Here is a 19,556-nt window from a genome sequence, read left to right as displayed (position 1 = left end):
CATTAATAGATATTCAGGGTATTGGTTCCCTTATTAAGCATGTGGCTTCCATTTTCATTCTACGAAAAACAAAGGATTAAAGCGCTGTTTGCTTTGTTTCTTATTTTTGTATTTTTTGTTAGAAGTGAGCACGTATCAAAACAAAAGGAACGGAGTCAATCGGTGCCGTAATCGCTTGTTTTCGAATAGGTTAAATGTGGGAGCGTAAGATTACTAATGGCACTCAGACCCTATTCACGAGTTCATAGATCTAGCAGAGTTTCAATTTCCAAATCTCAATAAACATTTAAATGTCGAGATTTGAAGCCGAAAAAGGTACCCTGGTACCCTGCCAGCCACATAAGGGTTAAGAACACAATGTAAAATATGGAAGTTGAAAACTGATATAATATATTACTGTTTTTGGTCAGAGTAGATTTGTGTCATACTAACCTGGTATGTTGTTCGTAAAAGGAGTCGGGCGAGGGTTCGCTTTCAGAAAGCTGGATATTTTGAAACGCAAACTGTTCTGAGTTATTGGATATCCTTTGCGCCCCATATCCTTCAGCCATTTTACGATATTGGCCTCTTCATTTGCGGAAAATATCGTATATGGTCCCCGAGTACCCTTGTTTTTGTAGTGTTCACTTAGGCGGTATTGGAGAGTTGTACGAGGCACCCCGAATTTCTTCGCGGCAGTATACAACGGCATAGCGGAATCCCTAACTTTTCCGAGGGCTGTCTGCAATGTAGAATCTTCATAGGCTTTCGTCGAAGGCTTTTTTATTTTCCTCAGCGAAGCATCAGATGTTTTCGTAATCGAACTGACTGTTACGGGCGTCGGGAATTTGGATGTTAGCTCTTTAATGTTATAAAAATTAAATAAAATAGAATAAAATATAAATCAAGTTTTAGTTTTGTTGAAAAAAGTGATATTTACACTAAAATTATCATCAAGCAAAATTTTGAAAAAAAAAAATGCTAACCTGTGTAGTATGTACGGAGGTCCAGGGGTTGGTCATTTTGGCCGATTGTGCCAGAAGCTGTTCTTGGAGATTGATGTTGGTTGGGAACGTTGGTAACATTGCAAGATTCGCTCGGACGCGCCTGTAAAGTTATTCGTGAATGAAAAATGTATAGTTGAAATATCATGTTCTTCAATTTTTGTGAAGGAAAAACTGCAAACTAGCGTTACAACTACGATTTCATAAAATAACAAAACTCGTAAGGATACTACATTAATATATGAGTTTCGAGTTGTGGTGTTAGGCATGAAACATTTGTCAAAAAATGCCTGCCGATTTTGAGCAGTTATTTACCCTTATACCCAACTTAGTTTTTCAATTCAAGCCTATTTTGACTTTGAATTAATTCCACTTTGCTTATCAATATAAAATCCTTCGAAAAAAATTCAAACCGGAATAAATATCACAGACATGAAAATCTCCGCAAATTGAAATCAAATTTAGTGCATATCAAGACTCTGTGAGGCACGGTGTTTAAAGGCTTGGTATTACGTTGATTGATTGATTGATTTGTCTTTATTATAGAGACTTTCAGCCCTTGGCTGGTTCGTCTCTCGTTGGTATTACGTGTGGTTCAGATCTATGTATTTGAGATCCATTTGTTCAGCAACTCCTATCCCTACCTCCGCGTGACACCGGCCAGGTTGCGAGCAACACTTGAGAAGTATATTTGGAAATTGTTGATATTTTTCGGTGATTACGATAATCACCGAAAAATATCAACAATTTCCAAATATAAAACTCGACGGTGACCAAAACCCTTAAGAACACTTGAGAAGATTGGGTAACCAAACCCGGTGAAACTTTGGTCGTAGATTGATAGGAAAGAGGGGTTTGCTTCTGCAAACCTGAGCGTATGTTCTCCAAGAAGACCGGCTCACAACAGCGTTTGATCCCCATGTTAAGGAAGGCGTCTATCAGTCCGAGTGCCATGGGATTACTCTAAGCTCAACTGTGCACCATGGTCCTCCGGAAAATAGTGAGTTGGTGTCCGGCTCTGCGAGCCAGCCATAAAAAAGAATTACAACTGAAAATCAGCAATAATATAATACGAACCAAGACCAACGGTAACGACCCCAACGAAAAAAAGGACATGCTATTAGAAACTCGGTACGTGGAACTGCCGATCTTTCTTTTTGGGAGCACCCGTATACTCGCCGATCTACTGAAGGACCGCGGGTTCGGCATCGTAGCGCTGCAGGAGGTGTGTTGGACAGGATCCATGGCGCGAACATAGAATTAATCATACCATCTACCAGAGCTGCGGCAACACACCCGAGCTAGGAACAACAAGCTGTGGTGGGCAAGATGCAGAGGCGCGTGATCAGCTGATGGCCGATCGACGAAAGGTTGAGGATCAAGGGCCGGCTTTTCAACTTCAGAATAATCAACGTGCACAGTCACACTCCAGAAGCATTGATGATGATAAGGACGCATTTTACGCACAACTTGGACGTGAGTACGACAGTACGTCAGAATCATCCTAGGAGACCTAAACGCTCAGGTAGATCAAAAGGAGGAAATCAGACTGACGATTGGAAGCCCACAAATTCCGCCGCCTCCAAAAACATGGCCATTAGCACCTTTTTCTAGCGCAGCCTTCCTATCGATACACACGGAAATCACCACACGATGTACACATGCTAAATGATCATTAGCAGAGGAAGCTCTCAGTACTCTGGGAAGTGCTCAAACGCTAAGCTGAGAACCAACGTGTAATGGGAGCCTTGACTGTACATCGAGACTACTATAAATACATTCATAATTACTCGGCTATGGCACATACTATGGCGAAAGCAGGTAAAAAAGGATTTTTAACTGCATAGGTATTGTCAGAACACTCAGTATAGCAAGGCATACTTCTACTGATTAATCAAAATGGGTTATTTAATCAAATGCACCACGGTGTGTACCTGTACTCCAAACAGTTCTACCGGAGCGATTGTTATCACCGGTGGAAAAACGGTGGTCCTTGGTGCCGCATTAATTTTGCTTCGGCCAATCGCCGAGTAACTGATGCTTTGCTCGATATCATTCGGGTCGTACTGGCTGGTTCCCGTTAGCGAGTACTCGCAGAATTCACTCAACTCGCCGTGCACTGACTGCTCTTTGTGAATAATCTGTAATGTGATTTGAAAAAAAAAATAGACGTTAGCTCTTCCCCCTGGGAATATTCACAAAACTTGTTTCTTGAAACATAGCGACTAAAGATCAGTACCGGGGTCAAATTGATCTCCGGATCGAAATTAATCAGACGTTTTTTTTTTCCGGTAGGCAAAGCTGATTCAAACAGCACCATACTTGTATGAAATCTATTTAACCCTCTACTTCCCATGGTTGCTCTGGAGCACCATCGATTTTCGACGAACTCCGGACAAACGGAATTAGATGAATATGATGCAATAATTTTTGGAATATGGTTATAACCTCATAAGGTTAACCCAACTACTACCTACTTGTTTCAATAGTTGAACTATTGATAAACAATCAAAAACCTATTGATTTACAACTAAAATTTTTTTCATTGATTTCGAAAAATTTAGCCAATTTGCAATAACTTTTGTTCTACCACTTTTTTCGGAAACGCTTTTTTGACATAGATATAGCCGTTCAAAGTCGTGGGAAGGAAAGGGTTAACGTATGCTTTATCGGAAAAACTTCAATCAATTCGACCCTTGTTTACGGTACCTACTGGATCGTGATCCAGGACGAAACCAATTATAATCATTATGATATCCACACTGCTATGTATTTTAATTACATACCTGCATTTCGTTGGATGGAATAGTCGTAGAGGTGGCTGTGCCATCCGCGTTAAGGTATATAATAAAAGGATCCATAATGTGCTGCCCAAATACGGCACACGCACCCGATTAGAGATGTGCACGGATGTCTCGCGTTTTTCGTGCAAATACTGCTGCCTCTGGCGCACTTGTTCCTGGAAGCACTAAAAATGGAGAAATTCTGATAATTATAAGTAGTTACAATTGATTTCCTTATAATTTAATGTTCAAAAAACGAGTTTTTAAGTTACTTACCAAAACACGCAGGACGTGAGCAGCAGCGGAAACAAACAAAAACATTAGATTTGACAGCTGACTCGAGGCATGAGTCTGAGAAGCAGGTGTATTCGTTCAAGGTTGCCCTTTTCATTTGCACTTATGGCGCGATGCCTTTGATTGGAATATGACGTCACGGTATCAATTATGTTGGGGTACATAGGAATGAAAGAAACAAATGCTGCATGTCACTGGGCCATATTCAATGCGATGCAAGTTTTTAAACAGGATTGGCCCTTTCAAAACCTGTGAAGGTTATCCAATTCGCATACTAGCAAATATACTATATGTATACAAAACAGAGTTGCCGTTCATGTTTATGTTCTATTCGACTTAATATATTTTCAAGGCCCTAGAAAACAGTGTAATTACAAGTAAAATTATGGTTTTTAATAGTAGAACATATGAGAAACATGTTTGTATACAATTTTGTGAAGTAGTATAAGAATCATTATTGATATTTTGCATAGCAATAAAAAACCATTACAAAATTAAAATGTATTTTTTTTCTTCTGTCTGTGAGTTTGGCAACATGATTTGCATAAATACGATGGTGCCGAAGAGATTTATGGTTCATATTTTGGAGGAAATTTTTGATCATTTTTATATAATCTCTTGTTAAGTTTCAAGTTTTTTAACAGGAATCATAAGAAACTACATAGACTGAAATGTGCAGTGAATTATTAAAATCCAGAGAAGAAGTGATTTAATAGTGAAAACAGCTATTTTTGCTGAAGTGAAAACGGTGAAAAAAGTTTGATGCCAACGAAGAGATTCAGTTCGGCATCCCGAATCCCGGCAAGTCGTGAGCAAATTTGAAGCTGCTGATTTTGTTTTCACTAAAAATGCATTTTTTTAGTGATTTGCCGTAGTGAATTATGGTGGATATGATCGGAAAAGGTGTAAGGATCAATCATGAGCTGATTCTTTTCAGGTAAATATCCTATAACTAAAGATATTTGGAATAATGTTTGAAGCCTGCCGGGAATTGGTCCAGGTGCCCAAGTAGTTCTCTACCCTAGTGGTTCAGAAAAAGGTGCTATTTCGTATAAAATCGAAAAATCAAAACATTTTTCTTAATTTAAAACCCAATTAACAGTGAAAATTTGAGAATGTTTGATGCACTTTTCGAAAAGTTACAGCTATTTGAATTTTTTTTGAGAATGGTAAATTTTGCCTGTCCCGATGTCTAACCCCTGTAGTTTCGTCCAGTGTTTAAGTGGGGTCCTACGTTGTGTGATTTTTTCTCCCCGGGGACAAGAGGAAGACTAACTACTTCTACTTTCTCCATGTTTTATTTGCACCACAGAGAGGCAGTGCTCCTGCTCTGTGGTGTAACGATATAGCTGACAACCCCCAGTAACGTATTTGTGTTTTCGGAAATGAAGCAGCCCAAAGCCAAGAATCTTTTTGGTGGGCCTTGTGTTTCTCCAAGACCATCAGCTGCCCTTCATTACTCTCACTTGAGGCTGAATAAGGGTGGGATTATAAAGATGTTGTTAATTAGATTAAATTTTCACCTATATGGTTTCGCATTATGCGAAACACGGTGTATTTTGTGTATCCTCGCCTTTGGCGTTTTCCAATCGATACTGATCTGGTTTTATTGCTGCTGTTCTTTGTTGTGCTGTTATTGCGAAGAGTTTAATCTTACCTAGTCTGGGTAGTGGCTACGATTAAGACAGCTCAGACCAATCTTCAGCATAAAAGAACAGCAACAATCAATCATTGCAGACTTATGCAAAATGGTACAGCCCAAGTGACCTTGGTACAAGAACCTTACTTTCGTAAGGGGAATTACTATCTAGGAAACCTTGTGAACCCGGTGTTTGCTACTTTCACTTAACATGAAATGGCAAACTCGCGTGTCATGCCTCGAGCATGTGTGTTTCTCGACAACGCATTAGTTGCTACACTAAACCCTGAACTAACCACCAGACTTGTATGCGCTATCACAATTGATGTATCTGTTGGAAATCTCATCAAAAAATACGTATATTGTTCGGTGTATATACCGCATGATGAACCATCCTTTACGAATGCACTCAAATAAGTCATCGCATATTGCACTTCAAAAGGCCTTCCGTTTATTGTTGCCAGTGATGCCAATGCTCATCATATCATCTGGGGCAGCTCAGACATTAACTTGAGAGGCTCCAGTTTGATGGAGTTCTTAAGTAGTACAGATCTTACATTACTTAACATAGGCAACCGCCCAACCTTCATGGTATCTGCTAGGGAGGAAGCTTTGCTCTAGTAGCATTAGTCACGAGCTGATCAATTGGCTTGTGTCAGATGAAGAATCTTTATCTTACCATCGCTATATCTTTTTTGAACATTTAAATGTTACTTCGCAAACATTGCGTTTCAGGAATCCTCGGTCAACATACTGGGATCTCTTTACTGATTTGGTTGCGGTCAAATTTCGTGGATACTAACCATCCATTAACACTCCAAGTGATTTAGATGATGCCGTTTATACTACAGCGACCTACATCATGGATGCTTTTGAAAAAGCATGCCCTCTGCTGTCTGTGAAGATCGCAAGAGGAATCCCTTGGTGGAACTCTGATCTGGCGAAGCTCAGGAAACAATGTAGAAAAAGTTGGAACAGGCGACGTTCGGCTGGTTCGAAGGCTTTCAGGTCGGCTCGCAAGGCCTACAGGAAAGCTCTCCGGTCTGCTGAACGATCCGGCTGGAAAAACCTTTGTACAAAAATGTTTCCAGTTTGAGTGAAGTCAGTCGGTTAATCAAAATCCTTGCGAAATCTAAGGATTTCTGAGTGATCGAACTTCGTTTGTCAAATGGCAATCTGACTTCCTCTGATGAGGAAGTTCTGGAATGCTTATTCAGCACACATTTCCCTGGTTGTGTGGATTATATATCTTCGGATGAACTTGATGTCTTTTCTTGTAGTTGTGATTCCCTGGCTTTGGCTGGGAATTGAGAGGACACTTAAAAGCTTTTCTCCTTTCAAATCTCCTGGGACAGATGGGATTTATCCTATTTTGCTTCAGAAGGGATTTGATTATTTCAAACATCTTTTGAAAAAAGTACTTGTTTGCAGTTTTGCTACAGGGTATATTCCTAAATCTTGGCGGGATATTACTGTGAAGTTTATCCGAAACTGGGTTTTGCGTCGTTTGAAGAAGCAAAGTGTTTCGGACCTATCAGTTTGACCTCTTTTCTTCTGAAATACTTGGAACGCATTGTGGATCATCACATCCGTGATGTTCATCTGACCAATGGGCCTCTTCATGTGATCCAACATGCCTGCCAATCTGGAAAGTCCATTGTGACTCTTTTACGCAAAGTTGTTTACGATATCGAGAAGGCATTCGCTCAAAAGCAATCCTGTTTGGGTGTTTTCTTAGATATCGAGGGTGTCTTTGACAAAGGGAGTCTTATCACCACTTTTGTGGAACGTCGTAGCAGATACGCTATTGAGGCAACTCAATGATAGCGTTTTTCCTACTTATGTGCCGACGACTATCTAACATTGTTTCGACCCTTTTCCACTTGATGCAAAGCGCTCTTTCAGTAGTTGAGGGCTGGTGTCACCAATATGGCCTTTCGGGTAATCCGAGTAAAACATCTAATGTTCTATTTACGTAAAGGCGAAACCGTAATGGCGTTCGACCTTTGCGTCTCTTTGATTCTGATATCGATGTGACTGAACAGGTAAAGTACGTAGAAGTTATTCTTGATTCCAAGCTTTCCTGGACACCTCACATTGAGTTCAGAATCAAGAAAGCTTGTATGGCCTTCGGGCAATGCCGGTGAACCTCTGGTACAACTTGGGAGCTCAAACCTAAGTAGGGTAATTCGCTAATTGTTGAACACTACCCAAATGTTGAACAGTTTCTGAATATGTTATTATAAATCTTACTTAAGTAATTTTCATCCAACGTAAACGTATGATGTAGATGCATATACATGTGGGTCACGATATTGCTCTAATTGAGTTACAAAATCATACATATTTTACGTCAAAAAAATTGATTGAAAATTTTGTACCGCTGATGACACGAAAACTGCACACATTCTTAAGATTAATTTTAAGAAATTGCTGTTACGAAATAAGCTTTGCGGGCAAATCGACCACAAATATCAAAGGCACACCATAGGTACAGGAATTGGAAGGATGTCATTGACAGTTTAACATTGTTTAAAATCACATTTTCATTGTAATTTAATTTGAAAAAATATTTTTCTTGCATCCATGATCCAATTGTTGAACACTGGCATAACCTACGATGTTAGCATGAATGCCAGATTTTTTTTTTTCACTTTACCTAACCGTGCATTTCATGGGGTTTCAAGGGCGTTGCAGAGGTGTTCAAGAGGAATTCAGAGTGTTAAGGGGGTCCCCGGAGTATTTCAAGGCGTTCCAGGAGGCTCAGGAGCAACCCATGGGTTTTCAAGGGATTTCAGGGTCGTTCCATGAGTGTTCTTGGGGGTTGAGTGGGTCCCATGGGTTTCCAGGAGAGTTTCAGGGGCTTTTAAAGCCGTACTTTTCTTCTGTCGTTTTCGCTTCTAATCAAATCTTTTCAGCCATTTTTGCATCTAGTCATGTTTAAAACTATTTCAGTCCACTAGAGCTCTCTTCAAATGTGCGATTCCTTGTCATTTAAGGTGAATATATAACGAAGCTACACCTCGAATTTCCAAGAGCACAAATCTGAGAAACCAAAAGAAGGATTGGGCTGAAAAGTTGAAAAGTTCACCTTAAATGAATTGTCACTAGCTCGGACTAGCTGGGCACAAAACACGAAAAACCCGGAAAAAAATCCGCCAGAGTGAGAAAAATATCGGATGTCTGGTCAAAGTCGGGTCAAATTTTATCAAATGTCGGACCCACATCGGGTAACTGTCGTGTCTATGTTAGGTTTGGTGGCCGAAATAAAAACAGGTGAATGATAGGTTGATGTCGGGTTATACGTCATCAATTACGAACAAAGCTTCAACCGTTCAACAATTGGCGAGAACCGTCCAACATCAGGATGAGCTAGCTTAAGGAAGCGTTCAACATTTGGGTTACAGACTTCCCATACAAATGTACCATTTTCTCTTAGAAAATGGAATTTAAGGACAAGGTATTTGGAGTACATTGCTCAAAATTTCTAGAGCACCGTTTTTTAGAGCCGTTGAGCGGATTTCGATTAAAATGCATCACGCTGTTGACAACCACTGAACAATTAGCGTGATGCATTTTCATTCAAATCCGTTCAACGGTTCTAAAAAACGGTGCTCTAGAAATTTTGAGCAATGTACTCCAAATACCTTGTCCTTAAGGGAATACAAATTCAATGGACAGTATAAGGGATAAGTAGATCTAGACGTTCACTGGATATTTTTCAACTAAAGTGGAATTATGCACGGAAAAACAAACGAAAACCAAAATGCCGGTACTAACCGTTCAACAATTGGCGAATTACCCTATATCAAATTGATTTACACAACTGTTGTTCGGCCAATATTGGCTTATGGACGTCTTGTGTGGTGGCAAAAGGGCAAAATGAGAACGATCCAATCAATATTAGGCCATCTCCCAAGGATGTGTTTAATGGCGATGTCTGGAGCGTTCTCTTCAACTCCCACGGCAGCGCTCGAAGCTCTCTTTGACGTTGCTCCACTAAACATTCATCTCAAACAAGAAGCCCTTTCTTGCACTTACCGTCTACGGGTACTCGGTTTACTAGAGGAAACTCCTGTGAACCGCAGATCAACCCACCCCTCGTTGGTTCCACTTTTGGTGAATTGAGACAAAGTTGTCCTTGCACCAAGTGATCTAACAATTGTTTGTAATTTTCCATGTAGGACATTTTCCACGTAATTCTCTTCCCGGGAGAGTGGACATCTGGAGATCTGGAGAGAAATGTTTCAGACGGCATCGTATGTAACACTGATGGCTCCCTTCTCGAAGGTCGAGCAGGTGCTGGTGTTCATTGTCGTGAGCTAAGGCTTTATCTGTCTTCCTCACTTGGTAGACACTTCCATGTTTTTCAGGCCGAAATCTTTGCTCTTATGTGTGGAGTGCAATCAGCACTTCAGCAGCACGTAATGGGCAAAGTAATATACTTCTGTTCAGATAGCCAGGCTGCTATTAAAGCACTTGCTTCGGCCAACTCCAGGTCGAAGATAGTTATCGCTTTTCGAACTCAAATCGAGGAGCTGAATTCAGCAAACGCTGTTCACCTTGTATGGGTACCTGGCCAATCTTCCATCGCTGAAAATGATTTTTTTTTTTAATCACTTAACCTAATTTACAGCTCTATTGTCCACTGGGGCACTACGTGAGCAATTTCAATTGACAGCTGCACTTACATTTTGTACAGAACCTAGATTCTATTCTACTTTATCGAACTGGTTGCCTTTCTGCTGCTTTCACTTTTTGTACTTTATACCTAGTAGAATGATGAGCACAAAGATGATGATGGATGGCCGTTGTTCCTTTCCAGTTCGATTGGGGGTCCATTATGAGTAGCACTTCGCCGATGTCCAGGTATCCGAGTCTGTTTGAGCCATGGGGCTCAGAAGAGGGTCAGTGTCCGTTGCTTTCGGGGGAAAAGCAACTGACGAAAAAATTAGAGGGGCGTGTACAAGACACAACCGCATGACGTAAACTACGTAAAGCAGTTTGTTATTGGTTGAATCAATAGTTTGAACCAATAAAAATAATCATATCATAAGAAACAAGGTAAATTCTGCAAGTTTGAGAATTCCGGTATTGGAAATAATTACAAAATATTTTGAACTTGTACCGACTTTTCGAACTCTCTAAGCAGAATACCCTCTTCAAATGAGTGTAATAAGTTTTGTACCTTTTAATTCCGCCCTAGTTTGCTTATCCTTTGACCGAGACGCGTATCGACTACCACTTGTAATCTTCCTCAGTGTCAGTTCTCCACAGCTTGAAGCCTAAGCGAAGCCGGCGGAAATCCCTTATAGACTGCGTTGATGGTAGCGCAAGAAGAAAGCGCACTTGCTAGATTCAGAGACACGACCAGATGAAAAGACACGGTTTAATTTCCGCACAATGCTGTTGCATTTTGTTTAATATGCTATAGTAGGTTTCAAAATTCGGCAGTTTTGACACTTATGTGGCCAGCGTCACTTTATCGGAAAATCTACCATATACTCTTTCAGAAAATTGATAAAGCCCTTGAGAGGGCTGTTCGAACCAGATTTTGGTCAAATTATTGCACGTGAGTTCGACAAATTTCATTGTTTTGGCAGCAAAAGTCAGAACAGCGACGAGGCTTTGTTTTAGGACGTCCATAAGAAGAAGTAGAAGAATTGGTTTGATAGATAGAAGAAGAATTAGTTTGACGAGAGAGGGGTAAGAATCAGTAATGCCATATAGCTTGCTTTGCAATCAAACAGATCAATCAAAAATGCAAATCATTAAGCTTTTGCTAATTTGATGACTGAAATTGCCTTTATATTATTATTTATCGAATAATTTCTATAAATCGTAGTAGCTTTCTTCCAGATTTTGCGGCAAAAATGGGCACAGAGAATTTTGATTTTTGCAGACAAAATACTAATTGAAATTTGGTTGAGAAATAATCTTCATTTCTTCATTAAACTTGCCATTTCTCTAAGTTTAAGAAAACTATTGGAAATTTCCGATCAACTCGCTTTTGTAAATTTATATGGAGTGTATCATGGATGCTACAAGAAGCAAGAGGCTTTGAGACTGTGCCGATTTTGACATTATTTGTCATCCGGCGCTTCGTCTTCGTTAGAAAATCATTCGGTTCATTCTTGTGGAGGAACATTGGAAAACGCAAACGGAAAAACTGGCTAGCCCTCCTTCAATGCAATCCTCTAGAATGGTCGTGAACGAATGATGGAAGATGAGAAGAATGTAACTGTACGGCAAAACGCAAAAATGTGCTCGCACGCAATCGGCTGGCTAAAACATTGGCTTACTTTTCCCAAATTTTCAATAGTTTGCTGTTGAAAATCAATATTTTTGATTATTTGTCATAAATGGTACGTACATACATTTCCAATCAATTAATATGAAATATTTGGAAATAATACTATTAATGGCTGAGTTATTAGCGTGCAAAATCTGTCATAATTTCGAGACCGTCGTAAAATTTTAGATTTCCAGTGCCGTGGCAGCGTAAGCACCCCATTTCATGCAATTTTACCGCTCTCGCGTAGTACCTAGATGGGTTTAAAATGTCGGCATTTGCATGTCTTCACTTAATTCAGAATCAACTGTTGCAGAAAATATAGAATTGTAGCCCCCAAGGCTGTAATTTAATTGCTTACTAAAGGTGAAATTCGGTAGTTATGATTGCGAAATCCAGAACGGCGACGGTGGCGTTGACTCCGATGGTGGGTTTACGAGGCGATGCTGTGCAAAACGTGACGATGCAAAAGCGGACGCACTCGCGTGCAACCACCTTCGACCATCGCTATCGGCTTGCCAAAGCATACTGAAGGAAGTGAACTGAGCGCTCCGCTGATGCGTTCCCGTCAAAGAGTTGACAAAGAATAAAAGAAAATGGGAAGAAGCAGTTTGCTTTTATACGGCAAGGCGGTTCGTTTTCCCCTCTCGAACGTGGTTGGTTCGATGAGAGAGGGGTAAGAATCAGTGATGCCATAGGATTTATTTGCAATATTGGTTTGACTAATGTTCATCAAATTCATTTTAATATGCAAATCATACTTTTGCAAATTGGTAGACTAGATTTATTAAACGTTTAATACTTATAAAAAATAATTTAATATCATGGTTAAGTATTGCACATTTTAAACGGTTAAAGTACTTATTCAATTAAATTTGGCAACACTGTTTAACAATGCTCATTTTCTTCATCAAAGTAACCATTTTTCTAAGTTGAAGAAATTGAACAAATTTTCAATCAACTCGTACAAATTTTGCTGATTTTGTTAGGGGCTGTCCATTAATTACGTAAGGGATTCTTTTACGATTTTTCGACACCCCCACCCCCCCTTGTAAGATTTTTTGTATGAGAGCCAAAAGTTTTTTGTATGGCTCGTAAGATTTTTCAAACCCCCCCTCCCCCTATAAACCCTTACGTAATTAATGGACAGCCCCTTACTTCCATTTATAACAGCCATCTCATAGTAATTTCACTTGAAACCGTAACCTAGAAAATTATCCGTTCTCTCTTGTGGGACAGTTTTATAGCCCTCAGAAGGGCTGTTTAAATTTACATCATTTCCATCCGACGATGAAAAGTCCTCATCCGGCTGGCTGCTCCAATTTTACCACCGCACGACGACGCACAACCGTTGACCTCCACCGCGCTCCGCATGTCACAGAATACTGAGCGGACATACAAACGGAGAAACTGCTGTGTGGTCGTCAGATCCACTCGTGCTGCCGCGCACTCCGACGCGAAGACGCACACACAACCGCCGACAGCTACCACCTCGGAATGATTATGGCTGTTCTCCTCCGATGCGTTCCCCTCGAGGAATCGATGCAGAATGAAGGAAGATGGGAAGAAGCAGTAATCTTTTATACTGGGTGGTGCTCGACGAAAAATCGCAAACTTGTGCTCGCACGTGATTGGCTGGATAAAACATGGGTCCACTTTTCCCAAATTTTCAATAGTATGCTGTTGAAAATCAATAGTTACCTATAATTATTTCAACGCGTAGATAAATTTGTGATCTATCGATGCAAAAAATTTGAAAATCGGTCGTGAAACGGCTGAGTTATTAGCGCTCAAAACCTATCAATTTTTCGTGACGGTCGCAAAATTTTAGATTTTCATTTTACACCCAGTACTTCCCGTAAGACGTAGTTTACGTCAAAATTGCAAGTGCCGGGGCTGGGAATCAAACCCATGACCATCCGCATATGAAGCGAACGTGTGACCAACTACGCCACGGCACAATGGTTTATTTTCCCATTTTCACGCTCTTAATTAATAGCTCGAAGGATTGACGAGATAATGCAATGGTGTCTTCGGCAAAGTTGACGGGAATGACCAGCGCCATCTTTTGACAGTTAGAGTTTTCGGATCAATCCCCCTAAAAGTGAGATACAAAATTATTTTTTTTTATTTGTTGAGATAGAGGATTGACGTCTTCGGCAAAGTTGTAGCATTTTTGATTCCAAACAACTTTCCTGAAGACGTCAATGTTGTAATTTTTACTTCAATGGAGATAGAGACCTGTGTTTGAAAGTTAGCCCCAAAAACACGTTTTTTAAGTAAAACATACATTTGTTGAATTTTTAGACCCGTACAATGTTCTGCAAAGTTGTATGAATCAATAAAATACGCAACTTTGCCGAGGACATCAAAGCTGTAAGAATTAAATGAGACGAGTTATAGATGAATTTATGATTTTTTTCATCCACTTTTAGAGATGAATATCTTTATTAGGGGCAAAAAGGTGCAGCTGAGGATACCCTTGTCAGAAAGTGCATCTATAGAGCTTTCAAATAAGGGTCAGTTTGTTCGTCCACGATCGTCTACTGAGGAGATATGGCCATAACAAAAAAATTCCTTACTACGATTTAATTGCAATCAAATCTACTTTGACAGAAAAATTCATGGCTACTATGATGAAATAAAAATTAAACCAACTTTCGTCTTATCTTAATAAAAGTTCAGTGTTGACTTTCTTCATATAAAATTTCAAATTGCCTTACAGAAGAACTCTGTTGGCTCTGTGAGAGCGTATTAAACCCCGGTAAATCCTAATATTTTATTCAATGAATGGGATTTGTACTAAATAGTGGAAATCTTATAAAAAGGCAGTGGAAAACGCTTTTTAGAACAATTTTGGTATTTAAAACATTCAGGACTGTTGCGGAAATTCGCTTAGAGAAGGCTATATATTATTTGATCATAGTAGCCATGAATTTTTCTGTCAACGTAGATTTGAATGCAGTTAAATCGTAGTAAGGAGATTTTTTATTTTGGTCATATCTCCTCAGTAGACGATCGTGGACGGACAAACTGACCCTTATTTGAAAGCTCTATAGACGTACTTTCTGATAAGGGTATCCTCAGTTGCACCTTTTTGCCCCTAAGAAAGATATTTATCCCTCAAAATGGATGAAAAAATCATAAATTCATCTATAACTCGTCTCATTTAATTCTTACAGCTTTGATGTCTTCGGCAAAGTTGCGTATTTTATTGATTCATACAACTTTGCAGAACATTATATGGGTCTAAAAATTCAACAAATGTATGTTTTACTTAAAAAACGTGTTTTTGGGGTTAACTTTCAAACACAGGTCTCTATCTCCATTGAAGTAAAAATTACAACATTGACGTCTTCAGGAAAGTTATTTGGAATCAAAAATGCTACAACTTTGCCGAAGACGTCAACCCTCTATCTCAACAAATAAAAAAAAAATATTTTGTATCTCACTTTTAGGGGGATTGATCCGAAAACTCTAACTGTCAAAAGATGGCGCTGGTCATTCCCGTCAACTTTGCCGAAGACACCATTGCTCTATCTCATCAATCCTTCGAGCTATTAATTAAGAGCGTGAAAATGGGAAAATAAACCATTGTGCACGGGCCCCGGCTGAAAATGAATTGGCTGATGAGTTAGCTCGCACTGGAGCTTCACATGACTTCATTGGCCCTGGTGCCAGCTATTCCGGTATCGAAGTGTTGGGTAAAGCTTCAGATTCACACCTGGGCTGCTACTCAACACAGACAATACTGGGATAGTTTGGAGTCATGTCGTCAAACCAAATTGTATTGCACTGAGCCATCTCCAAGGGTGAGGAAGTATCTTACAAATCTGTCAAAGCAGAATTGCAGCATTCTGGTCAAAGCACTGACTAGCCACTGCCGACTCAGCTATCACATGGCGAATATTCAGCAACCTGATTCATTTACATGTCATAGCTGTGAATTCGATTATGGAACTTCGTATCATTTGATATGTAACTGTCCAGTTTTTGCGCAACTGCGTTTCCGAGTATTCGGTAAACACTTATTAAGTGAAACAGACTTCAGAAACCTGAATCTTCAGGATATTCTGTTGTTCTTAACCCGCTGTGGTAAAGAGCTATAGGCTCTCTTTACGCTTTATGCGTTATCTCAGTGCTCTTTTCAGGACGCTATGTGAACCCATTGTGGTACGCTTTTGCGAGTATGACGATCCTATTCCCTTTCCTCTGTCCCATCTTTTTTTTCTTCCCTTCTCCCTCAGGTAAATGATGGTAGACTCTTCGAAACTAACGAGTTTAAACACCGGGTGTCCAAAATATATACTCAAAAGTGTCAAAATGCATTGGGGTGTCGAAAACAGTGAAAACTAATGCTCCAAAAATCAGTTATTTTCATCAAATCTGCAGCCACTAATGACGTTGTGGATATTTTTAACGATCGGTGGAGGCACTCCAGGGGCCCAAAATGCTTGATTACATTTCAGAAAACCCCTAGAAGATCCTTTCCAATATATGAGGAAAAAATCTTTGCAAAAGCCCACTTGAAAAAAATCTGAAATTTGTTATACACTGCTTATCAAAATTATCCATAATGCTTCCTGAAAGTTCTAGTAGATTTTCCTAGTAGTGCTTCCAGGATTTGACTTACATGTATATAAATAGGCCTGGGACACGATTATATTGGGAAAACAAAAAATTAAAAGGAGAAAAAATCACATTCCTGTATATTTTTTAAGTTCCATTTTGATTTCAAAATGAGACCAAAATGAAACTCAGAAAACTGCACAGGAGTGAAATGTGGTTTTTTCTCATGCTAACATCAATATGCTTATAAATCCAGTTTTCCAAAAAAAAAACAATAAAAAAAATCTGCCAAAACCTTTGTAGGTCGTTTAGAAGCTTTACCACAAATCTGCATAAAAAATTGAGAGGAATCAATTAAAATATGTAATCCAGGAATATTTTAATAAGAACACTTCAACACGAGTTTTATGTTTTATTCAGCATGTTCATTGAAGTTCCACTACACAAAGTGCATTCCAAAAATTTCAGCGATTCAAGCTTATGAAATAACCTTCTCTAAAATATTTTTTCGAAAATTTTCCACGATTTCGGCCATAGTTTTTCCGGCTTTTCTTTACGAATGTTCTCAACTGTGGAAAATTTTGTGGGAAATTTTTTCCAGTTCATATTTTTTTTTGGATTTCTGAGAAAATTTGCTTTCATTTTCTAAAAAAAATGTTTCTACGATGCTTCGTTCTTGAGTTATGATTTTTCAAAGTAAGTAGTGTCATTTTTTTAACCTGTTCGTCAGTTTTAAGTTTCTTTTTTGTTAAAATATTTTATTATAGTTTTCAGAAAATTAAGTTAGAATAGTCAAATTTAGGTGCAAAAATAAGGAAATTTGTTGTTTTTTTTTCACGTTTTTTGGTCACAGGAGCAGTGAAGAACCCTGGTTTTACATTTTTATAAAAAAAAAAATAATCAGCTATGTATGGTCTTTTGAAATTGTAAATCTATTTATTTGTATACCAGCTACTTTAAAACTGTATTTTATTGTTAATCCTCGTAAAACTATGCATTGTTCGGCTTTTATGAGTGACATCTGATGTTTTTGTATCCACATCTTTATAGATATTCAAAATAAAAAAAAATCAAAAAAAAAGTATCATGTATGAGAAAATATGACTGTTGTTGGCAGAGATGTCGTGTTACAGAGTTTGCTGTGTAATACCAATTTTTGATCGTTCTGTAAGAAATGCAGATTTTACAGCTAGAGGAGTTTTTGTTTACAATCAAGATTTGTATCAAACAGCTTTTTGGAAATGGTGATACAGCTTTTTCAACAAATTATCTGGCATCCCTAACCGTTGGTCACACTAGTTTACAGCATTTTTAAAATCGGTAGGCTTTTGGGGTAGAATCATGCTCTGAGTTTGAAAACAAGAAGGAAAAAAAATACAGTAGAGCAAAAATTTTGTGTTCCATTTTTGAGCAAAGTCGCTCACTTCATTCATCTCATTCTCCGTAATCGATGCTCCGATTAAGCTGATTTTTTTTACTGTAACTCGCCTACATAAAATACATATGTCGAATACATAGACATAATTTTTAAATTGTTGTTTCTCATTGAAAAAAAAAAATACATTTCTTTATATATTTTTTGGAAATTTTGCTAAAATTTAAGGAGATCGTCCCTAAAATTCGCCAATATCTTGAATTTCATCAATCTAACGCAAAACCTGCATTCAGATGATGGAATGGTATTATATTCAGCTCTTAATTTATGGAAAAATATTTAAAATTGCTTGAACAAAACGCAATTTATTTGAATTTTAGTTAATTCCATATTTTAAAGAGTTGTAAAACTCAATATTGAACTAAATCTCGAAAACTGTTTTTTTTTTATTCTTAATCACTTAACCTAATTTACAGCTCTATTGTCCACTGGGGCACTACGTGAGCAATTTCAATTGACAGCTGCACTCACATTTTGTACAGCGCCTAGATTCTATTCTACTTTATCGAACTGGTTGCCCTTCTGCTGCTTTTACTTTTTCTACTTTTATACCTAGTAGAATGATGAGCACAAGGATGATGATGAATGGCCGTTGTTCCTTTCCAGTCCAATTGGGGGTCCATTATGAGTAGCAGTTCGCCGATGTCCAGGTATCCGAGTCCGTTTGAGCCATGGGGCTCAGAAGAGGGTCAGTGTCCGTTGCTTTCGGGGGAAAAGCAACTGACGAAAAATTGCAAGTGCCGGGGCTGGGAATCAAACCCATGACTATCCGCATATGAAGCGAACGTGTGACCAACCACGCCACGGGCGCCGGCTAACAGAGAACTGTTCAACTTAAAATTTTTTGAAGCACGGTTTCGAAACTAGCGCTAAATTGTGCCTCAAAATTTTGGGCGTTGACAGAAGCAGATGTTCACGATTTTCGTTTTATTTTGTAAACTAGTGTCACCTGCTGAAGAAATTTTGTTATTTTTTTTTTAACTAGACCATTATCAGTCGTCTTTGTTTTTGTTTTTCAGCCCTTGAGGCTGATTTGTAGTTATACGTTTACTATCATACCGCTGCATCCTTTCTCGCATGATCATTATTGATCATCGTCGTTGAAGCCGCCGATGATCATGGGGGGTGGGACGGTTTTGAATGCGTTTCCAACATTTGATTACAGGTGTACACACGACTGTGAGAGACGCCGGCGGATGAAAGCAGCCAGGCTGGCTGGATTTGATAATAGGCTTCAAACAGGCTTTTGTTGTTATGCTGTCTTCACCGGTAAAAGACTGCTTTTTGAATTGTGGATGGGGGAGAGTGTAGAGGAAACAACTATGTTAACTCGATGAGATAACATGGGTCGTACATGTGTCTATTAGATGGTTCCAATGGAAGGTGGCTGCGGCGTCGGGCGGTCGTTGGTCGTCGTCGGTGAAGTTGGTGATGAGTTCGTTATCCGCCATGAGCAATTAACTGTCTTAAGGTGAGTTAACGTTTGGACACAAATTAGTGCCTCAAACGAACTTGGTGGGTTTAAAACATTTTTTTGCGAGCATCAGTTTGGTCAATAAAC

The 19,556-nt window shown here is 39.0% G+C and overlaps 2 protein-coding genes across 7 annotated transcripts in view; one reads left to right on the top strand and one right to left on the bottom strand.

Annotated features, from left to right (window-relative positions):
- The window catches only part of LOC109417777 (uncharacterized), a 234,448-nt gene that overhangs the window by 24,899 nt on the left and 189,993 nt on the right, over positions 1 to 19,556 (top strand). The gene's annotated exons all lie outside the window — the stretch shown is intronic.
- LOC134286193 (uncharacterized) lies at positions 124 to 19,446 on the bottom strand. The gene is made up of 4 exons (XM_062847772.1): positions 19,350 to 19,446; positions 2,918 to 3,168; positions 966 to 1,086; positions 124 to 840 (listed from the first exon to the last, which is right to left on the bottom strand). Exons 1-4 carry the CDS (start codon positions 19,444 to 19,446, stop codon positions 428 to 430), a joined length of 882 nt encoding a protein of 293 aa, XP_062703756.1. The 3' UTR covers positions 124 to 427.

This window comes from Aedes albopictus, chromosome 2 (assembly GCF_035046485.1).
Source record: "Aedes albopictus strain Foshan chromosome 2, AalbF5, whole genome shotgun sequence".
Classification (NCBI taxonomy): Eukaryota; Metazoa; Arthropoda; class Insecta; order Diptera; family Culicidae; genus Aedes; species Aedes albopictus.
This window is presented reverse-complemented; position numbering and strand designations above follow the sequence as displayed.

Coding starts and splice junctions, on each gene's coding strand:
- LOC134286193 (XM_062847772.1), bottom strand. CDS start 19,446: ATGGCGGATAACGAACTCATCACCAACTTCACCGACGACGACCAACGA. Junction 1,087..2,917: donor TAGAACTGTTTGGAGTACAG/GTACACACCGTG, acceptor ATAACTTTACAG/GCGCGTCCGAGCGAATCTTG. Junction 841..965: donor CCTCCGTACATACTACACAG/GTTAGCATTTTT, acceptor ATAACATTAAAG/AGCTAACATCCAAATTCCCG.